The 21,835-nt window shown below is 40.7% G+C and overlaps 1 protein-coding gene across 1 annotated transcript in view; it reads left to right on the top strand.

The window, feature by feature from the left end:
- The window catches only part of Hdac8 (histone deacetylase 8), a 222,267-nt gene that overhangs the window by 173,257 nt on the left and 27,175 nt on the right, over positions 1 to 21,835 (top strand). The window contains exon 10 of the mRNA XM_027920168.2: positions 21,586 to 21,691. Within this exon, the coding sequence (XP_027775969.1) occupies positions 21,586 to 21,691 (106 nt within the window). The remainder of the gene's footprint in view (positions 1 to 21,585; positions 21,692 to 21,835) is intronic.

Raw genomic sequence — 21,835 nt, forward strand, 5'->3', positions numbered from 1 at the left:
AATGTGTAAAGAAACAATAAATATAACCAATATGTAGGAGGAAAAAATGATCACTATAAACTGTCCCTAAAATCATCCAAACATTAGAATTACTAGACAAAAAAATAATCAGCTGTTTTATATTATATACACAAATAATTAAACTATGAGAAAAAAAGGCTATCACTAAAAGGACAAAATAGGGCTGGGATTGTGGCTCAGCAGTAGAGCGCTCGCCTAGCATGCGCAGGGCCCTGGGTTCAATCCTCAGCACCACATAAAAATAAATGAATGGAATAAAAGTATTGTGTCCAACTACAACTAAAAAAATAAATATTTTTTAAAAAAAGGATAAAATATTTTTTAAAAAACCAAATAGAAAATCCCCCCCCACACACACACACACACATACAAAAAGTACAATATCTGAAATAAAAATTCACTAGAAGGGCTCAACAGCAGATTTAAGCAGGCAGAAGAAAGAACCAGCAAGCTTGCAGAGAGGTCAATTGATACTATCCAGTGTAAGGAGAAGAGGGACAAAGGAATAACCCGTGTGAAAATATCAAGCAGAAGAAAATAAGAGAAAAGGAAAGAAAAAATATATGAAAATATGTGGCCCAAAATGTCCCAAATTTGAGGGAAAAGACATTGATCTTTATACCCAAGAAGCTACAGTAGAATCAACTCAAAGAGAACCTTACTGAGACACATTACAAACTGCCAAAGCCAAAGACAGAAAATTTGAAGGAAGCAAGAGAAAATCAAGTCATTATTACAATGAATCCTCAATGAGACACCAAGTCGGATCAGGAATCATGGATGCCAGAAGGCAATTGGAGGACCTATTCAGAGTGCTGAAAGGAAAAGAAAAACTGTCAACCAATAATTTTATATCTGGCAAAAGTATTCATTGAAAATTAAAGAGAAACTGGGTGCAGTGGCACGTGCCTGTAATCCCTGCTACTCCTGAGGCTGAAGCAGGAGGATTATAAGTTCAAGGCCAGCCTAGGCAACTTAGCAAGAACCTGTCTCAAAATAAAAAATAAATACTGGGAGATATAGCTCAGTGGTAGAATACCCCTCAGTTCAGTCCCCTGTAACACACACACACACACACACACACACACACACACACACACACATACACCAAAAATAAATGAAGTACAAAATAGAAAAATATTTTATAAAAAAAAATCAATGAACCCAAATATTGGTCCTTTGAAAATTTCAGCCAAGTTGACAAAACTTCATTTAGGTAAACTCTCCAAGAACAAAGAGATTCAAATTAATAAAATCAGAAATGACAATGGGAATATTATCTCCAACTTTACAAAATAAAAAGGAGTAAAAATAAGAAAAAGGAATACAGGGAATACTATGAACAATAGTATGCCAACAAATTGTGTAACTTAGAGGTAATGGACATATTCTTAGATTCACAATACCAAAATTAACTCAAGAAGAAATAGAAAATCTGAATAGACCTATAACAAGTAAAAGTGGTGGAGTTAATTTTTAAAATCTCACAAAGAAAACCCCAACATGATTTCACTAGTTGATTGTATGAAAGAATTAAAGAAAAATTGATATTGATGGTAATTAATTTTATTCCTCAACTGGACTAGATCACAAAGTGTCCAAATACCTGGTCAAGCATTATTTCTGATTTTGTCTGTGAGGGTTCTTCTAGAAGGCATAAGCATTTGGATCAGTACACTAAGTAAAGCATATTGCCTTCTCTAATGTTAGAGGATATCAGACAACCCACTGAAGGCCTAAAGAGAATAAAAATGCAAAATTTTCTCTCTTTCCTCCTTTCCCTCTCTTTATATACATGACTACTGAGCTGGAACTAGATAGTTTCTCTGGAGAACCCTAACTAATACAACTTCCCAACTCATTCTATGAGTCCAGTGTTACTCTAATACAAAACCAGATAAAGCAATCACAACAAACAATACTACAGTGGAGCTGGGAATGTAATTTAGTGATAGAATGCTTGCTTAGCATGCATAAAGCACTGAGTTCAATCTCAATGAAAGAAAGAAAGAAAACTACAGACCAATATTCCTTATAATACAGGTAAAAATCCCTAAAGTACTAGCAGACTAAATCTAGCAACACATATAAATGATTATGCACCATGATGATTTGGGATTTATCCTAAGAATGCAAGATTGGTTCAAGATATGAAAATCAGTCAAAGTACTGTACCATATTAACTAGAATATGAAATACTTACAAATAAATTTAACAAAAAGAGTGTAAGATTTATACTCTGAAAACTAAAAGGCACTGTTGAAAGAAATCAAAGAAGACTTGCATGCATGGAAGGGCATCTCACATTCATGGATTAGAAAATTTAATAACTTCATATTGTTAAGATGGCAATTCTCCCAAAATTGATCTGCCAATTCAGCATAATCCCTATTAAATCCCAGCTGGTTTCTTTTCTTTTTTCTTTTTGGCAGAAATTGACAATCTAATCCAAAACTCCGTATGGAAATGCAAGCGACCCAGAATCCCCAAAATAATCTTGAAAAGGAAGAGGACTCACACTTCAAAACTTACCATAGAGCTACAATGGTCAAGATAGTGTGATACTGTCATACAGAGAGACATACAGATTAATGGAATAGGACCAAGTGTGCAGAAATAAATTCATATATCTGCGGCCAATTGATTTTTCACAAGACTGCCAAGCATATTCAATGGGAAAGGAATGGCCTTTTCAAAAATGCTGCTAGGAAAACTGGATTTCCACATGCAAAAGAATGAAATTGGATCCATGTCCCATATCATATACAAAAATTAACTCAAAATGAAGTTTCAGCAAAACTATAAAACTCTTAGAAATAAACTTAGACGTAAATCTTCATATTCTTGGATTAGCTTCAAAGAACACTATCAAGAAATGAAAAGACAACTCACAGGATGGGAGAACATATTTGCAAATCATATATAAAGAATTTATAATCTAGAATACGTTTTTCAAAAAGGCCTTAGAACTCAATTATAAAGGCAAAATAATCCAATTTAAAAATGGGCAAAGGATGTGAATAGACATTTTTCCAAAGAAGATGTACAAATAGCCAATAAGTACATAAAGAAATGCCCAGCATCACTAGCCATTAGGAAAATACAAATCAGAAACACAATGAGATACCACTTTGCTCTTACTGAGATAATAGTAAAAAAGACAAACAATAGCAAGTGTTGACAATATGTAAAGCAATTGGAAATTTCATGTGTTGCTGGTGGGAGTATAGAATGGTTTAGCCACTTAGCCACTTTGGAAAACAGTCTAGCAGTTCCTTTAAAATTTGGACTTACTGCCAGGCATGGTGGCACACATCTGTAATCCCAGCAACTGGGGAGGCTGAGGCAGGAAGATTGCAAGTTCAAAGCCAGCCTCAGCAATTTATTGAGGCTCTAAGCAACTTAACAAGACCCTATCTCAATATAAAAAATATAAAGGGCTTGGTGTGTGGCTCAGGGGTTAAGCATCCCTGCGTTCAATCCCAGGACCAATAAAAAAAAAAAAACTTGGACTTACTAAATGACATAGAAATTCCACTCCTAGGTATATAACCACATGTGTTCACACAAAAACTAAAAGCAGAAACAATCCAAATGTACATCAATTGGAGAATGGATAAACAAAATGCACATACATGTAGAGTCATCCCTTGGTCTCCTCGGGGGATGGGTTCCCTGGAATCCAAAATCCAGGGATGCTCAAATCCCTTGTATAAAATAATGTAGTATTTTCATATAATCTACACATATCCTCCTATATACTTTAAATCATCTCTATTATACTTATAATAACCACTACAGTATAAATACTGTGTAAAGATTTTTTGCACTGTATTGTTTAGGGGATAATGATAAGAGAAAACTCTGTTCATCTTCAGTACAAAGGTAATTTTTTAAAAATATTTCTGCCTACTCTTTGTTGAATCTACAGATATGTAATCAGAGTATACAGAGGGCTGCAGAGGGCTGAGATTGAGATATATATATATATATATACATATATATATATATATATATATACACACACACACACACACATATCCATATTAACTAGAATATGAAATACTTACAAATAAATTTCACTATATATAAATTTAACTCTCGCTGTATGTATATATATGTGTGTGTGTGTGTATACATTCTAATAGCTAGCCATTTGTGTATGCTAGATATTGTTAGCATGAGCAAACTAATTTTCACAAATTCATATGAATTATTGCCAGAGCAGTCTAGGATATGAGGGGGTTTTTTAAATTTTTGTGTGAGTGTGTCTGTGTGTGTGTGTATGTAAATGAAAGTGAAGATTATACTGTGCATTAAATGGGGTAGAATTCTGTAAAACACTTAGAATAGTACCTGATATATAGTGAGGGCTATATATGGGTTTACTGTTGTTATTTATTACCAGGAACCAGCAACTGTGATAGCTTTATTAATTAATGTGTGTGTGTGTGTGTGTAGATATAGAGAGAGACATATATATATATATATATATTCTCCCCTGAGGATACCAAGGGCCAACTGTGTGTGTATAGATACACATTTATCATTCATCAGTTTATGGATATATGGGTTGTTTCTGCTTTCAGCTATTATGTGTGTTTATTATATATTATATACACACGAATACATATATTATGTGTGTATATTGTATATTATATATACATACACATCATATGCATTCATAAAAATAATAAAGTACTAATACATGTTACAGCATGGGTAAATCTTGAAAACTTTCCAGTAAATGAAAAAAGACACAAAGAGCCACATATTGTATTATTACATTTATATCAAACGTCCAGAAATGCAAATCCATAGAGACAGAAAGTAGATTAGTGGTTGCCAGGGGTTGAAGGAAGGGGAAATGAATGCCTAATAGATATAGAGTTTCTTTCTTGGGTGATGAAAATGTTCTTGAATTAGATAGTGGTTGCACAACCTTGTAAATATTCTACTTATGAATATACAAAATTGTGTACTCTAAAAGGGTGAATTATATCTCAAGGATAAAGAAAGGAAGAGGGACAGATTTGGCCCATGGGATGTAGTTTACTGACCCTGATCTAGAACAATGGTTTTTGGAATCACGCAGGCCAGAGATATGATTCTAAATTTCAACTTACAAGCTCTGCGACCTTGGACAAGATACTTACTAGCTTTAAGCCTTGCTTTTCTTCTTTATGTGGTGGGGCTATGTCCAGTACCTCCCTCTTATTGTGTGAGGATAAAATTAGGTCAAACATAAACTCCACAAAGCCACTCTATCTCCAAGACCTTGAACTGGCAGGCACTCAATACAAATGAATGAATAAATAAAAGTTAGCACAGTCTCCAGCTCACACTAATAAATAACAATAGCAAACCCTTATGTAGCACGTATTGTATGTCAGGTACTATTGTAAGTGTTTTGCCCAAGTATCTCAAAAATATCTTTTTATGTGAATTCATTCAAATCGGGATACAAACAAGGCCCATACATTAGGCCTGTACTTTTTAGATTTAAGATTACTTGATAGCATTTTAGTCCTCATGAAAAAGTTGGGTCTAATCAGCTTGAAGTCTCTCTGAACATCCCAGATTCCATAAGACTAAGGGCTTCAGGATGATCTCCCCCTAGCTAGAGAAAGGAACTAGACATTCAAGACCCAAGCCCCTCATCAGACTTTTTACTTGTTCTATAATCAGGAATGAAGAGGGTATAGGGTCAGGGAGAGGAAGGAGAACCAGAGAAATGCCTTGCAAGTAGGTTTTCGCTCTGTCTCCTGTCCAAACCCCCACCCCACCACAGTCCCCACACCACTGTTAGTTGACCTCGGAAATCTTTGGTTCAGCTGTATAAAAGTAATTGTAATTACAGTCATTCCTGGGAGTTCCTTACCATTATGCCTAATTACTCTACAGCATAATAATCATTATGTGTATCATTAAAGATGTGTCAGATTGACTTTGTCATGAGTTTTATTTGATTTCAATACTAAACTGCTCCAGTAGGCACAGCCTTCAGAGCTTGTAGATTGTGGTTCCTACCAGGGAGCAGGGAACTAGCTGTTTGCAAGCCTATAGCCAAGCACCCATGCCATACCATCCCATCCCTTTTTTTCCCATCCGCTTCTGTGTGTGCTGGTTCTGCCAAAGCCCAGGCCAAAGGTGCCTGCCTGCCTGTCCTTCTTCACACTTACAAAGAGAAACAGCCAAAACAACAAAACCCTGCAGGCACTGCCAGCATCAACCACTGCTTCCCCCGTCCACAAGGATCTCAGTCAAGCTTCTTATTGACTCATTCCATGCAGCATCTTCATTATTCTCCCCATTTTGGAGATGGAGAACATGAAATGAGCTGATGTGTCCAAAGTCATTGAGTTCATCATTAGCAGAACCAGAAAGAGAACCGGAGGCTGTGGATGCTGAGCCAGAGCTTCTGTGGGAGCCATGGCCAGGTCAGGCTCCATCCGTTAGGCATTCCTCTCTGGTAATGGATATATTTTCAGTTTTCAAACATATTAAATGAAGCTGTCCGTGCTGCTGGGAAACTTCCTGAGAAGCAAGCAGAGGAAAATACAGGGGTGGAGATGGGTAGCAGCACTTTCCAGTTTGAGTTTGTGAGCTATGTGATCCAAGCTGAGGGCCTGGCCCAGAGTCTGCCCAATGCCTTGTGCATCATCAGGCCACATGTCTTGCTGCTTGTCAACTCAAGGTAGCCACTAATCAGGTAAACCCAGTGTTGAAGAAATAGGTAAAACATCTCCAATCATTGCCTGATGAACCTGCCCTTTGAGTACTTCATAGGCCCAATAAGTGAGTTCAGTGCATGTTGGCTCAAATGCTCATTCATGCAGCCAGCCTTGAATGAGGACCATCTTAACGCCCTGCTTTGTGCTCAGAAAGCATCTTTGTGCTGTGTGGTTCTGCCTCCTAAGAGCTGCACTCACAGCCTAATGGGGAAGAAAGACATGTAAACAAATATGTGAGAGTGAGCTGGAGTGCTATAAAAGGTCTCCTGGAGACACAGGGAAGGGAATGAGGAACTCTGGCTTTGGGAAGTCAGTGAAGACTTCAAAGAGGTTACATTTGAGCTGGGTCTTGAAAGATGAGTAGAAATGGTCTCGGCTGAGAAAGGAGGCCAGACATTCTCTGCAAAGGGAATAGTGAGCAGAAAAGCAGGGAAGTGTGACAGAGCATGAAGGAACCCAAGATCCTTTTGCAGATGTAGGGTAAACAAGTTGCCATTAATGCATCTGATGACCTTCATAATTTAAGGTCAGACTTCAAGGTGGACCTTCACTCCCATTTGCTGCTTTTCCGTGGATGTACCCTGCTTTTGTGATAGCCTGTTGGCCTTTCTGTAGTTTTCCTGAACTTAGCTCAAAAGCTGATGCTGAAATATGTCCATTTTGTTTTGTTCATTCAAAATTTTGCACCACAAACACTGGCCCATTGAATGACATAGATACCTGTCACTCCAGGTTTCCTGGAGCAGCAAACAAAGGTCTTTTTTCCATAAAGTCAAACCTAGGAAAGCAGAGTATACTATCAAGGAGGGTGGCACAAAAGTCTTTGAGGACAACTGGACTCCATGTGCTAGGTGTTTGCTGCCCCATATCTGTTATCAACTGAATGGTGTGTTTGTTTAGCTACTGACCACTGTCTTCATTAAAGGGACATTAAAACTCTATCAATTTGAATGTGGTAAGGTGATGAATCATCCTTGTGTGGACTCTTAAATAAACTATTAGGGTACAAGCCTAAGTGTACCTTTGCTAATCTGTTGATGAGCAAAACCACATGCAGAACCTTGAAGGGGCCCAACAGCCACCAACTGAAGTTTTTGTAATGGAAATGAAAGCCCCTTCATTGGGCTAGAGCTCTTCTCAAAATATCTTCCTTTGATCCTCAGAAACAACCCTATAAGGTTGACAGGGTGGAGATTCATGTCCTCATTTCATCAGTACAGAGACTGAGCCTTGAAGGGTTAAGTGATTCCAAGTGGTTGCAATGTTGTTGGAAAGAAAATCCCCTGACCCCAGTACTGAGGAGTCTTCTGACTGACCCATGCTGCCTTCACCTATGGCGGGTGGTCCAGGGAAGCACCCACATATTCACAGGACAGCTGGCCATGGGAAAGCATGAAGGCTACTACTATGGGACAGGCTCCCTACACTTTTCAAAATGTGTGTGCCTTAAATAGTACCTTCAGATGTTTGCCAGGTTCACCCCAAACTAGTATGTTAGATAAAGAGTGATAAACAGCAACCTTGGCGAGCAAATACCCCTCCAAGATATAAGTCACTTCCTTCTTACCAGCAGGATCAGATTCAACCTGCATAAATCTATTTTAGTGTATTTTAATTGCTTGTAAACTAAGTGTTTCCTGGATATGCCACTGACCATGAATAATTAGAATCATTTCAATGACTGGGTTTTCGAAAGTGAATGGAAGAGCAGACAAAAAGGGCTGCTCAGAAGCGAGAATCATTTGTTAAAGCCTGAGTGGGAGCATTTGTCTCAGCCTTCTCCAGTTTTGTTTTGTTTTTTTTCTTGATGTCACTAGAGCTGCCTGTTTTTCAGCTACTCTGGCTGCCCTTCATTTTTTATGCATCTCTCATGTTAAGTAATGCCAGCTGCTGACAGCAACAGGGCCCAACTGGCCACATGTCAGAGTCATTCATTCACCCAACAGAGATGTGTGCAGTGCCTACTATGTGCCAGGTCCAATCCAAATCTCAGAGATTAAGAACAAGGCCCAGTTCCCACCATTTGGGAAGACACTACCTACTGGGAAAAAGAGGCATATAAACAAATAATTACAGTAGGATGTGATAAGTACTAGAATAGAGGCTAACATTGAACTGTGGGAACACAGGGAGGAACATCCATCTGGGGGAGCTGGGGATGTGGGTAAGTGGCAACATTTAGCAAGGGCTCAAGGGAAGCAACAGAATGACCAGATAAAAAGGAGTGAGGAGAGACACGTAGTTCAATGGGACTACAGTGTAAGGGCCACAGCTTGGCCCCCAGAGTGAGATAAGACCGGGAAAGTGGGCTAGGCCAGATTGTGAAACCCTTTGTATGTCCTCCTTTAGCATTTGGACTCAATCCTACAGTCAGTGGGGAGCCGACCATGGTTCTTAAGCAGGGGGAATGATAGGATCAGATCTGAATTTCTGACTGAAAACTCTGGGAGGGAGGGGAGACGGGGAAATCAGAGGCTGACTCAGAGAGCATGGCTTGATTTTGCTTCATCTTCTTTCTGGACCATAGGAGCCCAGTGCCTGCACCCCTATGCTGGCACTTCTCATAGAGCATTATAATTGCTCATTTGCACAGCTGGCTTTCCATCCACTCCTTGAAGGCAGGGGCTGAGTCTCACTCATCTATTCAAGGCCTGAGCCTGGCACACAGAAGTGCTCAGGAAACAGTGGTATCACATGAATCAGTGAGCAAATGAATCAATAGGTTCTAAGTAAGTACAAGCTCCGTTTGCCCTGAAGTAACCTCTCTGATGTATGTATCAAAACGAAATCCCACTCTGATGGAGTATGAGGTCCATCCACAGATTTCCCCTCTCTCTTCTAAACTCATCAGTCTATCATTGTCCACGGTAAAAAAAGAATGTGATAAGTGCTAGTTCAGAGAAGATAGTTGCCCACAGGGCTGTGTTGGTGTTTTGACCCAGTACTCTATTATTTCTCTATGAATTAATTTTATATTATATATTTTAGTTGTAGATGGACACAATACCTTTATTTTTAAATGGTGCTGAGGATCAAACCCAGAGCCTCACACGTGCAAGGCAAGCACACTACCGCTGAACCACAGTCCCAGCCCCTCTATGAATTAATTTTTGATGACTCGTTTGAGTATGTCCCCAGTCCTAATTCTGTTGCTTCTGCCTTTCTTACTTTCTCTCCCTTCCTACTTAGATCTTACTCACCCTTCAAGGTCAGCTCCATTGCCTCCCATCTCCTCCATGAAGCCTTATCCATTAATCCAGCCTCCACACTCAGAATTGAGAATCTCCACTTCAGAATTCCCATCACCCTAGAGAAATGATTCACCTCTGACATTCCATTCATTGTAGTTAGTTCTGCATATGTCTGCATTTCCTACCAGACAGTAAGCTCCTCAAGGTCATAGACGGTATCTGCTTCATCTTTATCTCCCCAGAGTCTTCCACACTGCATCCTACCCCTGGGAGATAAGCCAGTGAGAATTTTCAAATAATATCCAAAGCATCATGCTTGATATCAGGTTATTCCTGAGATAGAATGTCAGTCTTTGGAGTACCCTATGTCTCTTTGTATCTCCTTGCACAAAGTTAGATATGGAGGGTTTTGTATTTGTTTGTTTGTAAAATAATGAGGAAAAAAAGTCATTGCTCATAAAACAATGAGAATACTACAGAATTGAGATTCCTAAACCATATCACTGCAGGTATTTTGAAAGCACAAAACCCAATGCTAATAAACAAAGCACAAAAACACTAACCCATTCAGCATCATAAGTTCAAATCTTTACCAAGCAGCTTATTGTATGGTGGGACCCACCCATGGTACTGAGTGAACAGAAAGGAGTTATACTGAATTAGCTCTACTTGCAACACTTTAAGTATCAAGTACCAAGAATTCATGTTTTCCAGGAGAAAATGTCCACCAAGCAATTATAAATGAAAGTCAGAGGCTGAGGACAAATACTGACTTGACCCAGAGATGTACTATCTCTGCATGGAAGTAATTAAAACTGCAACAGAGAGTGCTAACTCTGAGAGAGAGGCAGGGGGATGAAAATATGACCAGAAGGGACCTACATTTCAGATACTGATGAAGGAAGAGGATCCAGAAAAGGAGATCATGAAGAACCAGGGAAGGCAGTGATGGTGAGGGAGAAGATAGTATCAGAAAGAAGCAGGTGGTTGATGACAGGTGCTGAAGGGAGATTAAATAGGATGAGTAATAACTGAAAAGAAGGTATCAGGTTGGGCAATTAGGAAGTCACTCTTGGTCTCCTAATGGAGGAATAGCAGATATGACTCCAGCCCCCACACCACCTTCCATGTACTCCCACGGATACATTATTAATTGATCATGGTATATTTTTCTGCCAAACCTAGACCCAGCCTTAGAATCCTCCTTAATACTACTCCAAGCAGCTACTAGCAATCATGGAGAGTTGCCAACAAACTGATCACTGATCTTCTTGCCATTCCCTTTCTTAAAAAAAAAAAAAAAAAAAAAAAAAAAAAGTTCAAAGGAGGTGTGTAGAAGAAGCCAGACTACAGTGGGTTGAAGTGACTGAGGAATGAAAAAATCAAGTGGTTCTGAAGAAAAGAGAGATTTTAAGAAATTCAACAGCAAAGAGATGGAGAGAAGGCCGTTGCCTGGTGTAGTATAAAGATCAAGCCAACTTATTTAACCTCCAGTAGAATCAATTTTCAAAGTCATCTTAGTACTTGTCCAGCAACAAGCCAGGTAAAGCAATATCCCTGTACTCTCCTTTCTTCCATCTCCACCCTCTACTGAAGGAAAATTTGATGTAAAAAAGCTTCGTGTGTAGGCTTGTTTCCAAAATACTCATTTGATTAACAGAGACATATGGTGTAACCAGAGTTGGCCCTGCACATATTTATGAAGGGGGAATTCTCTCTAATAGTGGAAATTTGAGGATCAGCAGTGATGTATTAGTCTTGGCTAGGGTTCTTGCCCAAAACCCCTGAAACCACACCCTGAAGGAAAGTCTTATCCTGAAGAGAGACCCCTAGTGTGGTGGCCACCATTGTGGCCTTGTCTCTCCTGCCTCCTCCTCTATATCTCCTTCTTTGCCCCTTCATCTAGTCCCTGTCCCATTTTTGTCTTTTCCTCCCTTCTATTATCTTTGTCCCCTGTCTCTCTTCCCCAGCATTTCCAGTTTCTTGTTCCCACTTCCTCTCTTCCATTTTTCTTTGTCACTTTCCCTTGGAATCCTTCTCTTCTTTATCTCTGCCATTCTTTCTGGCTTTAAGGATTTTGGAGACAGGAGAAGCTCTTCAAAATTCACCCTTATTCAGTCTGATTGAACATTTGTAAAAAAATCCAATTTTACCACTGTTCATTACATTCAAAATTCTGTTTTTTTGTATGGTTAATAAAGCTAATAAGGAAGAGGAATGATAATATCTAGCATTTAATAACACCATTTACTGAACTTTTACTATGAGTCATCCACTGTTCTAAGTGTTTTACAAGAATTAACTCATTTATTGTCATAACAATCCTATAGTGTAGCTTCTATTATTTTCCACATTTTACAAATAAAACCAAGGCACAGAATAGTTAAGTAATTTGCCTAAGGTCACACGGCTAGTAAATGGTAGAGAAAGGATTTGGGGCTCATCCCATGTGACTCCAGAAATCTCAGTCTTCAACTTCTGTGCTAATTACTTCATGATATAGTGGAAAACCCCACTGGGCTGAAAGTCTGAAGCCATGGGTTCAAGTTCACAACTATTACTATGTTATATAGTATTAGCATTATAATCTTAGACAAGTGCCCCACACATATGAGAGCATTTTATTGTACTGCAACCAATACCACACAGTTTAGCTTAAATTTCTTCCTCACCTTTCCTGTATTTATATCCTTCTCTCTTTTTTTAGATTTTCATCTCCTTGAGAGCAGTCACCAGACCTTATTCTTTTTTGTACTCAGCTAGAATGATGCTCAGCACACAATATAATTCACATTCATGCATATATGCACACAAACACACATTGCTGTGGATTAACAGAAACCTTACTTATTAGGTTATATCTGCAAAAGGACTGTACATATAGGTTCGCAAAGATTCTAAGTACTTTAGCTAACAAAATAAGACTTGTTAGTATTGGGCATATTCTTTGCTGAAATGTAATTGGTCTTCAAGTAAGATAATATTTCACAGATTTACCTGATTATTTTACCTAATAAGCTTTTGTCTCATTACTGGTGGTTAAAATGCTAGTAAAACACCTGAATGAGGGCTGATGGTATAGCTCAATGGTAGAGTACGTGCTTTGCATGCACAAGGCCCTGAGTTCAGTCCACAGTACCAAAAAGAAAATCTGAATAATAAAAATATTTCCATAGACTATTCTTTCACTCATTCATCCAAGCAAACAGTTCTTGGCACATCTATGCTCTGGTGTATAAGTCACAACATCAAGCAGCTCCTAAGTACTGACTCTATGTTCAAGAGGCAAGATGAGTTCCACAAGTAGAATATAGGTTGGATCTAGACAAGACACCAGGTTTCCATTCCAGCAACTAAGAATTCAGTTTTTCTTCCACCCTCATGTCACTTCCACATGTAACATCTTATCTCCAATAACCCATATCTCCCAGACCTCTTGGTCATATGCTGGATGTTCCTATCCCCCCCAGCCCCTGCCTGCTAGCAGTGGCCTTTGATGTGCTGCTTCCTGCCAGTTCAATCCAACAACTAATGGAGTTATTATTTTTGTTTGTTTGTGTTGTAAAGCCATGGCAATAAAATTTACTCCCAATAATACACTGCAATTTTATGTCCTTAAAATGTACCATCAATGACATATGTAATAACCGAATTTCCTATAAACAGAAATGTTTTTCTGGGAAAAAGAGAGCTTTTCTTGTTCCCATCATGGTTGGACCCAGGTTCTTTGATGGAGTAATTGGTGATATAGGAAAGGTTGAGAAGTGTCATACAAGACCATGTTATGGTTTAAAGTGCTGATATTGTGTTATTCTGGCTCTGATGAGTTCTGTTCACAGGGTGATTCAGGACAAGAAATGCTGTTCCTGACCAGAGCCCACATTATTGTCACAGGCACAATGTCCCCAACTGAAGACAGAGGAAAGCTTCAGGGGTCTATTATAGAGATTGTCACTAACCTGGCACTTTTGCTGATAGAATTGAGTATAACTTTTAGGAAAAGGTAGACTGGGTTAGCATTTAAAAGTTTGAGAGCCTCTTAAAGTATTATAGAAAGAAGGCTGACTAAACACAGTGGTGCACACCTGTACTCCTAGCAACTCAGGAGGCTGAGGCAGGAGGATCCCAGGTTCAAGGCCAACCTGGGCAACTTAGTGAGACTATGCCTCAAAATAAAATAAAAGGGGCTGAAGATGTAGCACTGTGGTAGAGCACTTGCCTAGCATATGTGAAAAAGAGAGGGGGCTGAACATAAGCAGTATCATTGTGTCCCCACTGACTGTGAGCCAGGGAGGCTGCTTTAGCCATGGGGGGCATATTGCCAGCATGGCAGATGTAGCCCTTTAAGTATCTTATTCTGTTTCTCATCACTGAGGTTCCAGGAGATTTCACTTCACTCTTCTCTTTCTTCCTCTCTGCTTGCTATTTGTAAAAATATTTATTTATTTATTTATTTATTAGGTGTAGATGGACACAACACAATGCCTTTATTTTTACATGGTGTTGAGGATCGAACCTGGGTCTCGCCAGTGCGAGGCAAACGCTCTACTGCTGAGTCACAATCCCAGCCCTCTCTGCTTGCTCTTTTTCCTTCTGTTCAATGGATCTTTTTGTCCCCTGACTACCTTTTAAACGTAGATCAGTTTTGCACCTTGGTTCCTTGCCATGACCTCCCTTCCACACACCTCCTCTTATTCCACATACCTTCCACAATGTTACCTGCTAAACATCATCACCCAGATGCTCTACTGTCATATCAAACCTAATTGGAGCCAAGCTCACCATCTTCCCTTGGCTAGATTTGCTGTTCCTGCGAATTTACCTCAGTTTCTGTCAGTGGCACTAAGATTCTCCCACTCACCCACACTCCAAATCAGGAGTTGACTTCAACTTCTCGCAGCTCCCTCTTTTCCTCTACAGCCAACCAAGCCTACTGCCAAGTCCTATTGCATTTACCTCCACAATATCATTCTGTCCATTCCATCCCCACTGCAATCACCCTGGTTCAAACACTTGTTCCCTCTCCCTGAGGCCATTGTATTCACATCCACACTGGCCACCCGGCCTTTCTGTGCTAATCCTAGTTCTCATAAGGCAACAGCTCCTGTTCTGACCTTGTCCTGGTGCTTGTCACATCAAGTCCTGTCTCTTCAGCCTGAGAGTCAAGGCTTCCTAAACTCTCCTTTTCCAACTTTAACCAACTTAAAGTACTCACGGGTCCCCAAATGAATCCCAAATTCTCTTGCCTTCTTTATCTACTTCCCACCACCACACACACCCGTTCCATGCCTGTCTGCAATCACCCCATCCTTCAGTGCCCTAATTCTCCTTATTGAATGTGAAACTCTCTGTAACCCCAATCACACTTCGTTTCATTCATTCAACAAATATGAACTAGGCACCTATTATTTCCAGGCTTTATGCTAGGACCTCTGGGTAATATAAAGTTGAATAAAACAGTCTTCTTCTCTTGCAAATCTCTGTCTAGTATCCCAGAAAGGTAGACCTAACTAACTCTAAATCTCTCCCAGGCTGCCCCTGACTCCATTCTATGGGCTCTTTCCCCATAGTCTGTAAATTCACTCAAGGAACCTCCCATCTTAAACCACCCACCTACCCTAGCCCCACACCTATATCACCTTTAGGGAAAAAAGGATGTATTGTCATCATCATTCTCATGTCTACCTCTTTCTTGTCCAATTCCTTGGTTCGTTATCCAGCCCTCTCTATCCAGCCCTCTCTTCCACTCATTTTGATTCAGCCAAGGTCTCCTTCTCATGGACCAATCCCTCATACTGGGAATTGAACCCAGGGCTGTTTGACCACTGAGCTTCATCCCCAGCCCTTTTTATTTTTTGTTTGAGACAGGGTCTCACTAATTTGCTGAGGCTGGCATTGAACTTGCAATCCTCCTGCGTCAGTCTTTCAAGTTGCTAGGATTACAGGTGTGAGCCACTGCACCTGGCAGCCCTTCTCTTATTTAAGATTTCAAATCGTCCAGAACTGTTTCTGCTCCCTCTGCCCACCTCTGAAGTGTTACTGTTTCCCATTATTCTTTCCTTGACTACTCTTCTCTCTGAAATAGGCCCCCCACCCAGCCAGCCATGGCAATCTCATCTGATTCCTTAAATTTATGCCACAACATTGTCATATCCTGTAGTAGACCCAAACTCTCTCCTAAACTGGGCCTGCTCTCTCACACAGATCATTATGTCTTTAGGGTCCTGACCTTCAGCATACTTCCAATTCTCCCTACTCACACACATGCACTCTATCCCAGACCCTCTCCTATGCCCTCATCCCTTATCCCACACAGTACTCTCTCCTCTTCCTCATTCCCTACGTGCAATTTACTGTTTAGTTCTATCGATGCTGTCTTTGAAGTTTTTCTTTCTTGGTTCTTCCCATAACTGCCCCTATTCCAGCTCTATGACCACCCCTCAGGGCTATAGCACCAGCCTTTTAACTGGTGTCCCTATTCACATTCCTCCGCTTTAATTCCTATACAGTTTCCACAAGGAGGCCAGTGCGCCCTCTCAAAAGCACAACTGACCTGTTCAATCCCTCATTTAAAAGCTTCCTAGGCTGAGGCTGGAGCTCGGTGGTAGAACACTTGCCTAATATGAGTGAGGCCCAAAGTTCTATCCCCAGCACTGCAAAAAGAAAAAAAAAAAGTAAAAGAAAACCTTCATATATCGCCACCAAACTTCTACACATTATCCCACAAATATTTATTTACCACCTACTAAGGACAAGCATTTTTGTGGGAACTGGCAATATAGCAGGGTTCAAAACAATGTTCTGCCCTCATGGAGCTACTAATCTGCAATGAGGGAAAATGCCTTAGTAGGGCTTACGGTGAAATTCTTGTTTACCCCTCCAGCTTCGTGTCCTGATTCTCCTTGGTCTCTACCCGCTAGCCACATCTAATGATAGCTAATTATGTGCTGTTCTGGAAAACCTTCCTCTTATTCCCCTACTCCCTTGGCCAGACCCTACTCCAGAGTCACTTCCTCTGGGGTAGTTTATAGGTTCTGAATAGCTAGTGCTCTGGAATGACCTCAGTTCAAATCCCAACTTTGAAAATCCTAACTGTGCAACTTCTATCAAGTTCCCTATGCTTCAAATCCTCATCTTAAAATGAAAATCATAATAGTACCCACCATATAGGTTGATTTTAAGAATTAAGTTAGTCAATTCATAAAATATGCTTAGACACTTTAGGTACCTGACACACAATAAGCCTATAATAAAAGTTAGTTGTCATTATTTTATTTAGTGTTATTATTGTGATACCACTCACCACACTGCTCTGTAATAATCCCTCCTATTAAGCGTTCCTTATTGTCTTTGTACCCCAAAGACTACCTAGTCTGGCACATAGTATGTACTTACTAAATGTTGAGGGAGGGATAAAAGAATTGGCTGATTCAAGTCTGTGGCTTGTTTTATTGTGACCAAACAGGATTATGGAGAAATAACAACTTTAAACCTTGTTCTGATATCTTTTTGACCAAATGTCTAATTGTGTGCTGTTTACATTGTGTGAACAAGAGCTGGAAAGATTGAGCAAGAAAGAAGCATTAAGTTGGACTGAACTAAACTAGATCTGAGCTATTTACATTCCTTTATTCATTGACTTGGGTCAAGAAGAGACCAACTACCCTAAAGTAGCCATTACCTTCAACTTCCATTCCTCTGCCCTACCTCATACTTTCTTTGGCCCTTTTTCCACTACCATGCACCCCTCAAAAATTTTAAATTCAAACCCAGAAAGCAAAGGAGTGCTGAGGGAAACGGGGGAAGAGGTGGAGAGGGGTTAGCACTTCCCTCCTTCTTTACTGAGATCAAAGCCAGTGTTTTCCCTTGAAGGTCGGCTGGCCTCTTTCATCCCCTGCTCCACCTGTCTGGGAATGGGATCGCTGCGTGCCCATTTTCTTTCCTCTCTGGGGTTGGAGGACACTTTCAGGGTGGGGCCTCAAGCTATTTCTAGTGCTGGCCAAATCCCTCCACCCCAACATCTCTTTTGCCTTCTGTGATCATATTTCCTCTCTACCTCACCAGTAACTAACAAGTGGCAGGCCCATCAGACCAGAAACTATGAGAGAAATCAATTCCTCCACATGCCCTAGGCTGAGCTAATGACTTAAACAAGTGAGGAGGAACACTGGGGCCACTAGGCTTGGTCTGGCAGGAGGAACAGGCTCTTCTTTCTACATCTCAGCCTGGAGCACTTCACCCAGCATTCCTCAGGGTATGGATGAGACATGGTTAGGCAAGGACCTCTTGCCTGGGGAGAAGGGAATTCACATTTATCGAAGTCCTACTATATCATGGGCCCTGAGTTTATCCCTTGGTAGATATTATCTCATTGGTGCTTAACAGCCCAACCAGGCCAGCATTTATCATTCCTCTGGTGGAAATGATGAAACAGAGATTAACAAGCTTACCTGAGGCACATAGCTAAATCCAGGCACCAAATTCCAGCTCTCCCTGACCCCAAAGCCAGTGCTCTTTCCATCTTATCATGCTGCTTCCAAAGTCTAGAAAAGTTGTTCATGCTATCAGTTGACTCTGAATTATTCCACACAATTGACTGAACAGCTAGCTCAGCCCTTGGTGAATTAATTAAATTCAACAAATATTTAAGGAAAACCTGTGATAACTTGAGTGACTCTACAGGGTAGGCATAGAGAATATAACAGAATTGTTTGCCTTTTCAGAGTTCATAGTCCAGTAAGGAAGATCTAACAAGTACAGAAATAAAAATATAACCTAACACACACACATAGAGAAATTCTATGACAGAGCCGGAGAGAGGGAACATGGTACCAGCTTTGCTTTTTGATACAGTTTATGACTTCCTGGTGTCTATTTCTTCCCTTGACCTCAGGCAGAGCCTCCCAAGACTCAGGCCAGCCTGCTGCCATATGGAACTCTCAACACAGGGATTTTTTTTTTTAAACCGAATGAGTCTCCTAGCCCAAAAATCGCGCAAATAAGCAAGACCTGAGGATAATATTTGATTGGCAAATTCAGGGAGAAGTTTAGGAACCCAGACTTGCCTGTTACTTGCAGCCAGTCTGCTTCTGTAAAGAATGGGTTATTTATGACTTTGCCCACTGTGTGGTTCAGTTAGTTAAAGCCAGGTGCAAATGAAGACAGGACAAGAGGCTTAATCCTAGTAGAGCTGAGTTCTGTCTCGTGGCAGTCAATTCTGGCCCCAGCTGACCATGTGGTTAGCAACAGTGTGCTCTCGGTCAGAGAGGACTAATGTAGAAGAGTATGGGTAACCACATAGTAGGTAGGCACTCACAAGTGAGGACATGCTGTTCCAAACCCTCAGCCCTGAGGAAACAGCTCACGACATGCCTTGCTGACCAAAGATCAGCAGTGTCATCTCTGCATGTGGAGACAGAACATTCTCTCCTCCTATACCTCAGCTAGGCACCCTGCCTCTGACTTTTATAGCACTTTGATGCCAGAGGTTTGGGTCTCCCAAAGGAGATGCTTCATTGCAGCTGCCTTTCTTCTCTTGTGCTCTCTAAGCCTGTCTTTCCATACCCATGAGATGAGTATACCACTTGACACTCTCTGGAGAAGAGGCTGCCTAAGAAGAAGACGCCACACCTGTTTGAAGCCTTTTCTTCCAGAGCCAAGCCTACAAGGTCCTCAGGCTTGGACCAAGGGGCCCTCCTTAGCTAAAAATACAAGCCTCTCAAGTTTCTTCAGCCATGATAGTGGGGGTTAGTTTCTGGATGTGTCCCCCAGGTAACCTCTCTTATCTGTTCCATATATAGGCTTGGGTAAAGATGATCTCTACTCAAGGACTCTTCTATCTCCAGAACCTGGGGTGTCAGGCATCAGAGAATAATAACTCCAGCAGTAATGACCTAAGCCCTTCTCCTCTTCTACATCAGTACACACACACAAACACACACACACACACACACACATACAACATGTGTGCAAGCAAATGACATTAGAAGCAGTGGCACAGTCCTGGGAATTTTTCTTTAAATTAAATGTGTAGAATTTTCTGACATGGATGTGAAAAAGCCATTTCCCCCATGAAATTACTGCCATGGATTCCACAAAGACACTGTTAGAATCCCTAGAGATTGTTCTACAACATCTCCCACGGTGCCAGATGTACATCCAGACTCTTAACACAGATAATTTGGTGGCAATGGCAATAACCATGAATTACTTCTAAGAAGCTCTTTGAATGGCATCAAAGTCTTGACATGTATCAACATCTCTATTTTCATGCCTACTGTGCCACTTTTTATGGAATTTGCTTACCACCTAACAATATCACTATTGAAAGCACATAATGTTAAGGACCATATGCTCTCTCTCCAGAGAGTATGCACAAATACTATTTCTGTTAAAAACTAAACAGAAATAGTAGCTTTGCATATTTTCCATTCAGAGACTTATCCCAATTAAATGATTCCCTTTGTCATAAAGTGTTTTTCCCTAAGTGGACCCTAACAGAGAAGCTGAATCAGATACTGTGACTTACCAGAGGTCACAAGGAGTCATCTAGTGAGCTAGAAATAGAATCCACAAACCTTTATTTTGATTCCCTGAATTTAAAAACAAATAAACTCTACTACAGAGAAAGAAAAACTGAAATAGAGAAACTAGACTTGTTTGGCATTCCTGGGGCAGGAAATTCAAGACAACCAAAGCTATTTAGGAAGCCACCATGAGCTATGAAGTCCAAAAGATGAATTAAACACAGAGGCTGCCTGCCTTCAGGGAGCTGATGATCCAGTGGGGGAAGTAGGAGATCCAGTCAGTATTGAAAACTCTTTATCCAATGCAGAATGTGCTAGTGAACACCTAGAGGACCACAGAGGAAGCCTCATTCATCTTTGTAGTCCCACTACAGCTGGCACAGGGACCTGCCTATGATATGGAGGCCAGAACTGTCTATTTTAACAAGAGTCATAAGAGAGCTACCAACAGAATGCTGGAGGCACACGGTTTGGTGGAGAATAAGGGACAGCTTTGTGAAAGAGGTAACATTTGAACTGTGCCTAGAAGGACGGGGAGGTTATTTACAGGCAACAGGGATTGGTAGTGAAGTTTTTCAGGCCCCAGGAAAGAGAAATGGCTAGATCCTAATGGAAGACAAAGCATTAGGACAATATCAGAGAGCACAGAGTGGTCTATTGAGGCCCAAGAACAGAAAGCAGTAAGAACTATGGTTGAAGAGAAAAGTGGAGACCTGAACAGAGAAGTCCTTAAATAGCAAGCTAAAGAATTTAACCATGGGGGCTGGGATTGTGGCTCAGTGGTAGAGCGCTCACCTAGCATGGGCGGGATCCGGGTTCGATTCTCAGTACCACATAAAAATAAAGGCATTGTGTTTTGTCCATCTACACCTAAAAAATAAATATTAAAAAAAAAAAAAGAATTTAACCGTGGATTGTCTTTGAATGTCTGAATGAGCAGAGTGATGCCAGCAGGGCAGGGCTTCCTGCTGCATCCTCCTGCTCTACCCAGTGAGGCCTCCCTGGCCTTGTTGGTAGTGGTGAGTTTCTTTTGATTGTCCTGTTTGTATGTGGTTTGGTTTTGAGGTTTTATGTGGTTTAGTTTGTTTTTTGGCCTTTCCCTTTTCCTTACAGTTTTTCACAGCATATGGTCCTGATTATGTGCTGGAAATCACGCCAAGCTGCCGGCCAGACCGCAATGAGCCCCACCGAATCCAGCAAATCCTCAACTACATCAAAGGTGAGCACCACCCCTCAAGTCCTGCATTCTGTATTCCACCCAGTTTGTGGAAGCTCATTGGTGGGGGCTTCCTTGAATACCATTTGTCTTTTGGTGGCTAGTCATTTCACTGACTTGGAAAGGAAACGTCTTTGGAGCCTAACA

This window comes from Marmota flaviventris, chromosome X (genome assembly GCF_047511675.1).
Source record: "Marmota flaviventris isolate mMarFla1 chromosome X, mMarFla1.hap1, whole genome shotgun sequence".
NCBI lineage: Eukaryota > Metazoa > Chordata > Mammalia > Rodentia > Sciuridae > Marmota > Marmota flaviventris.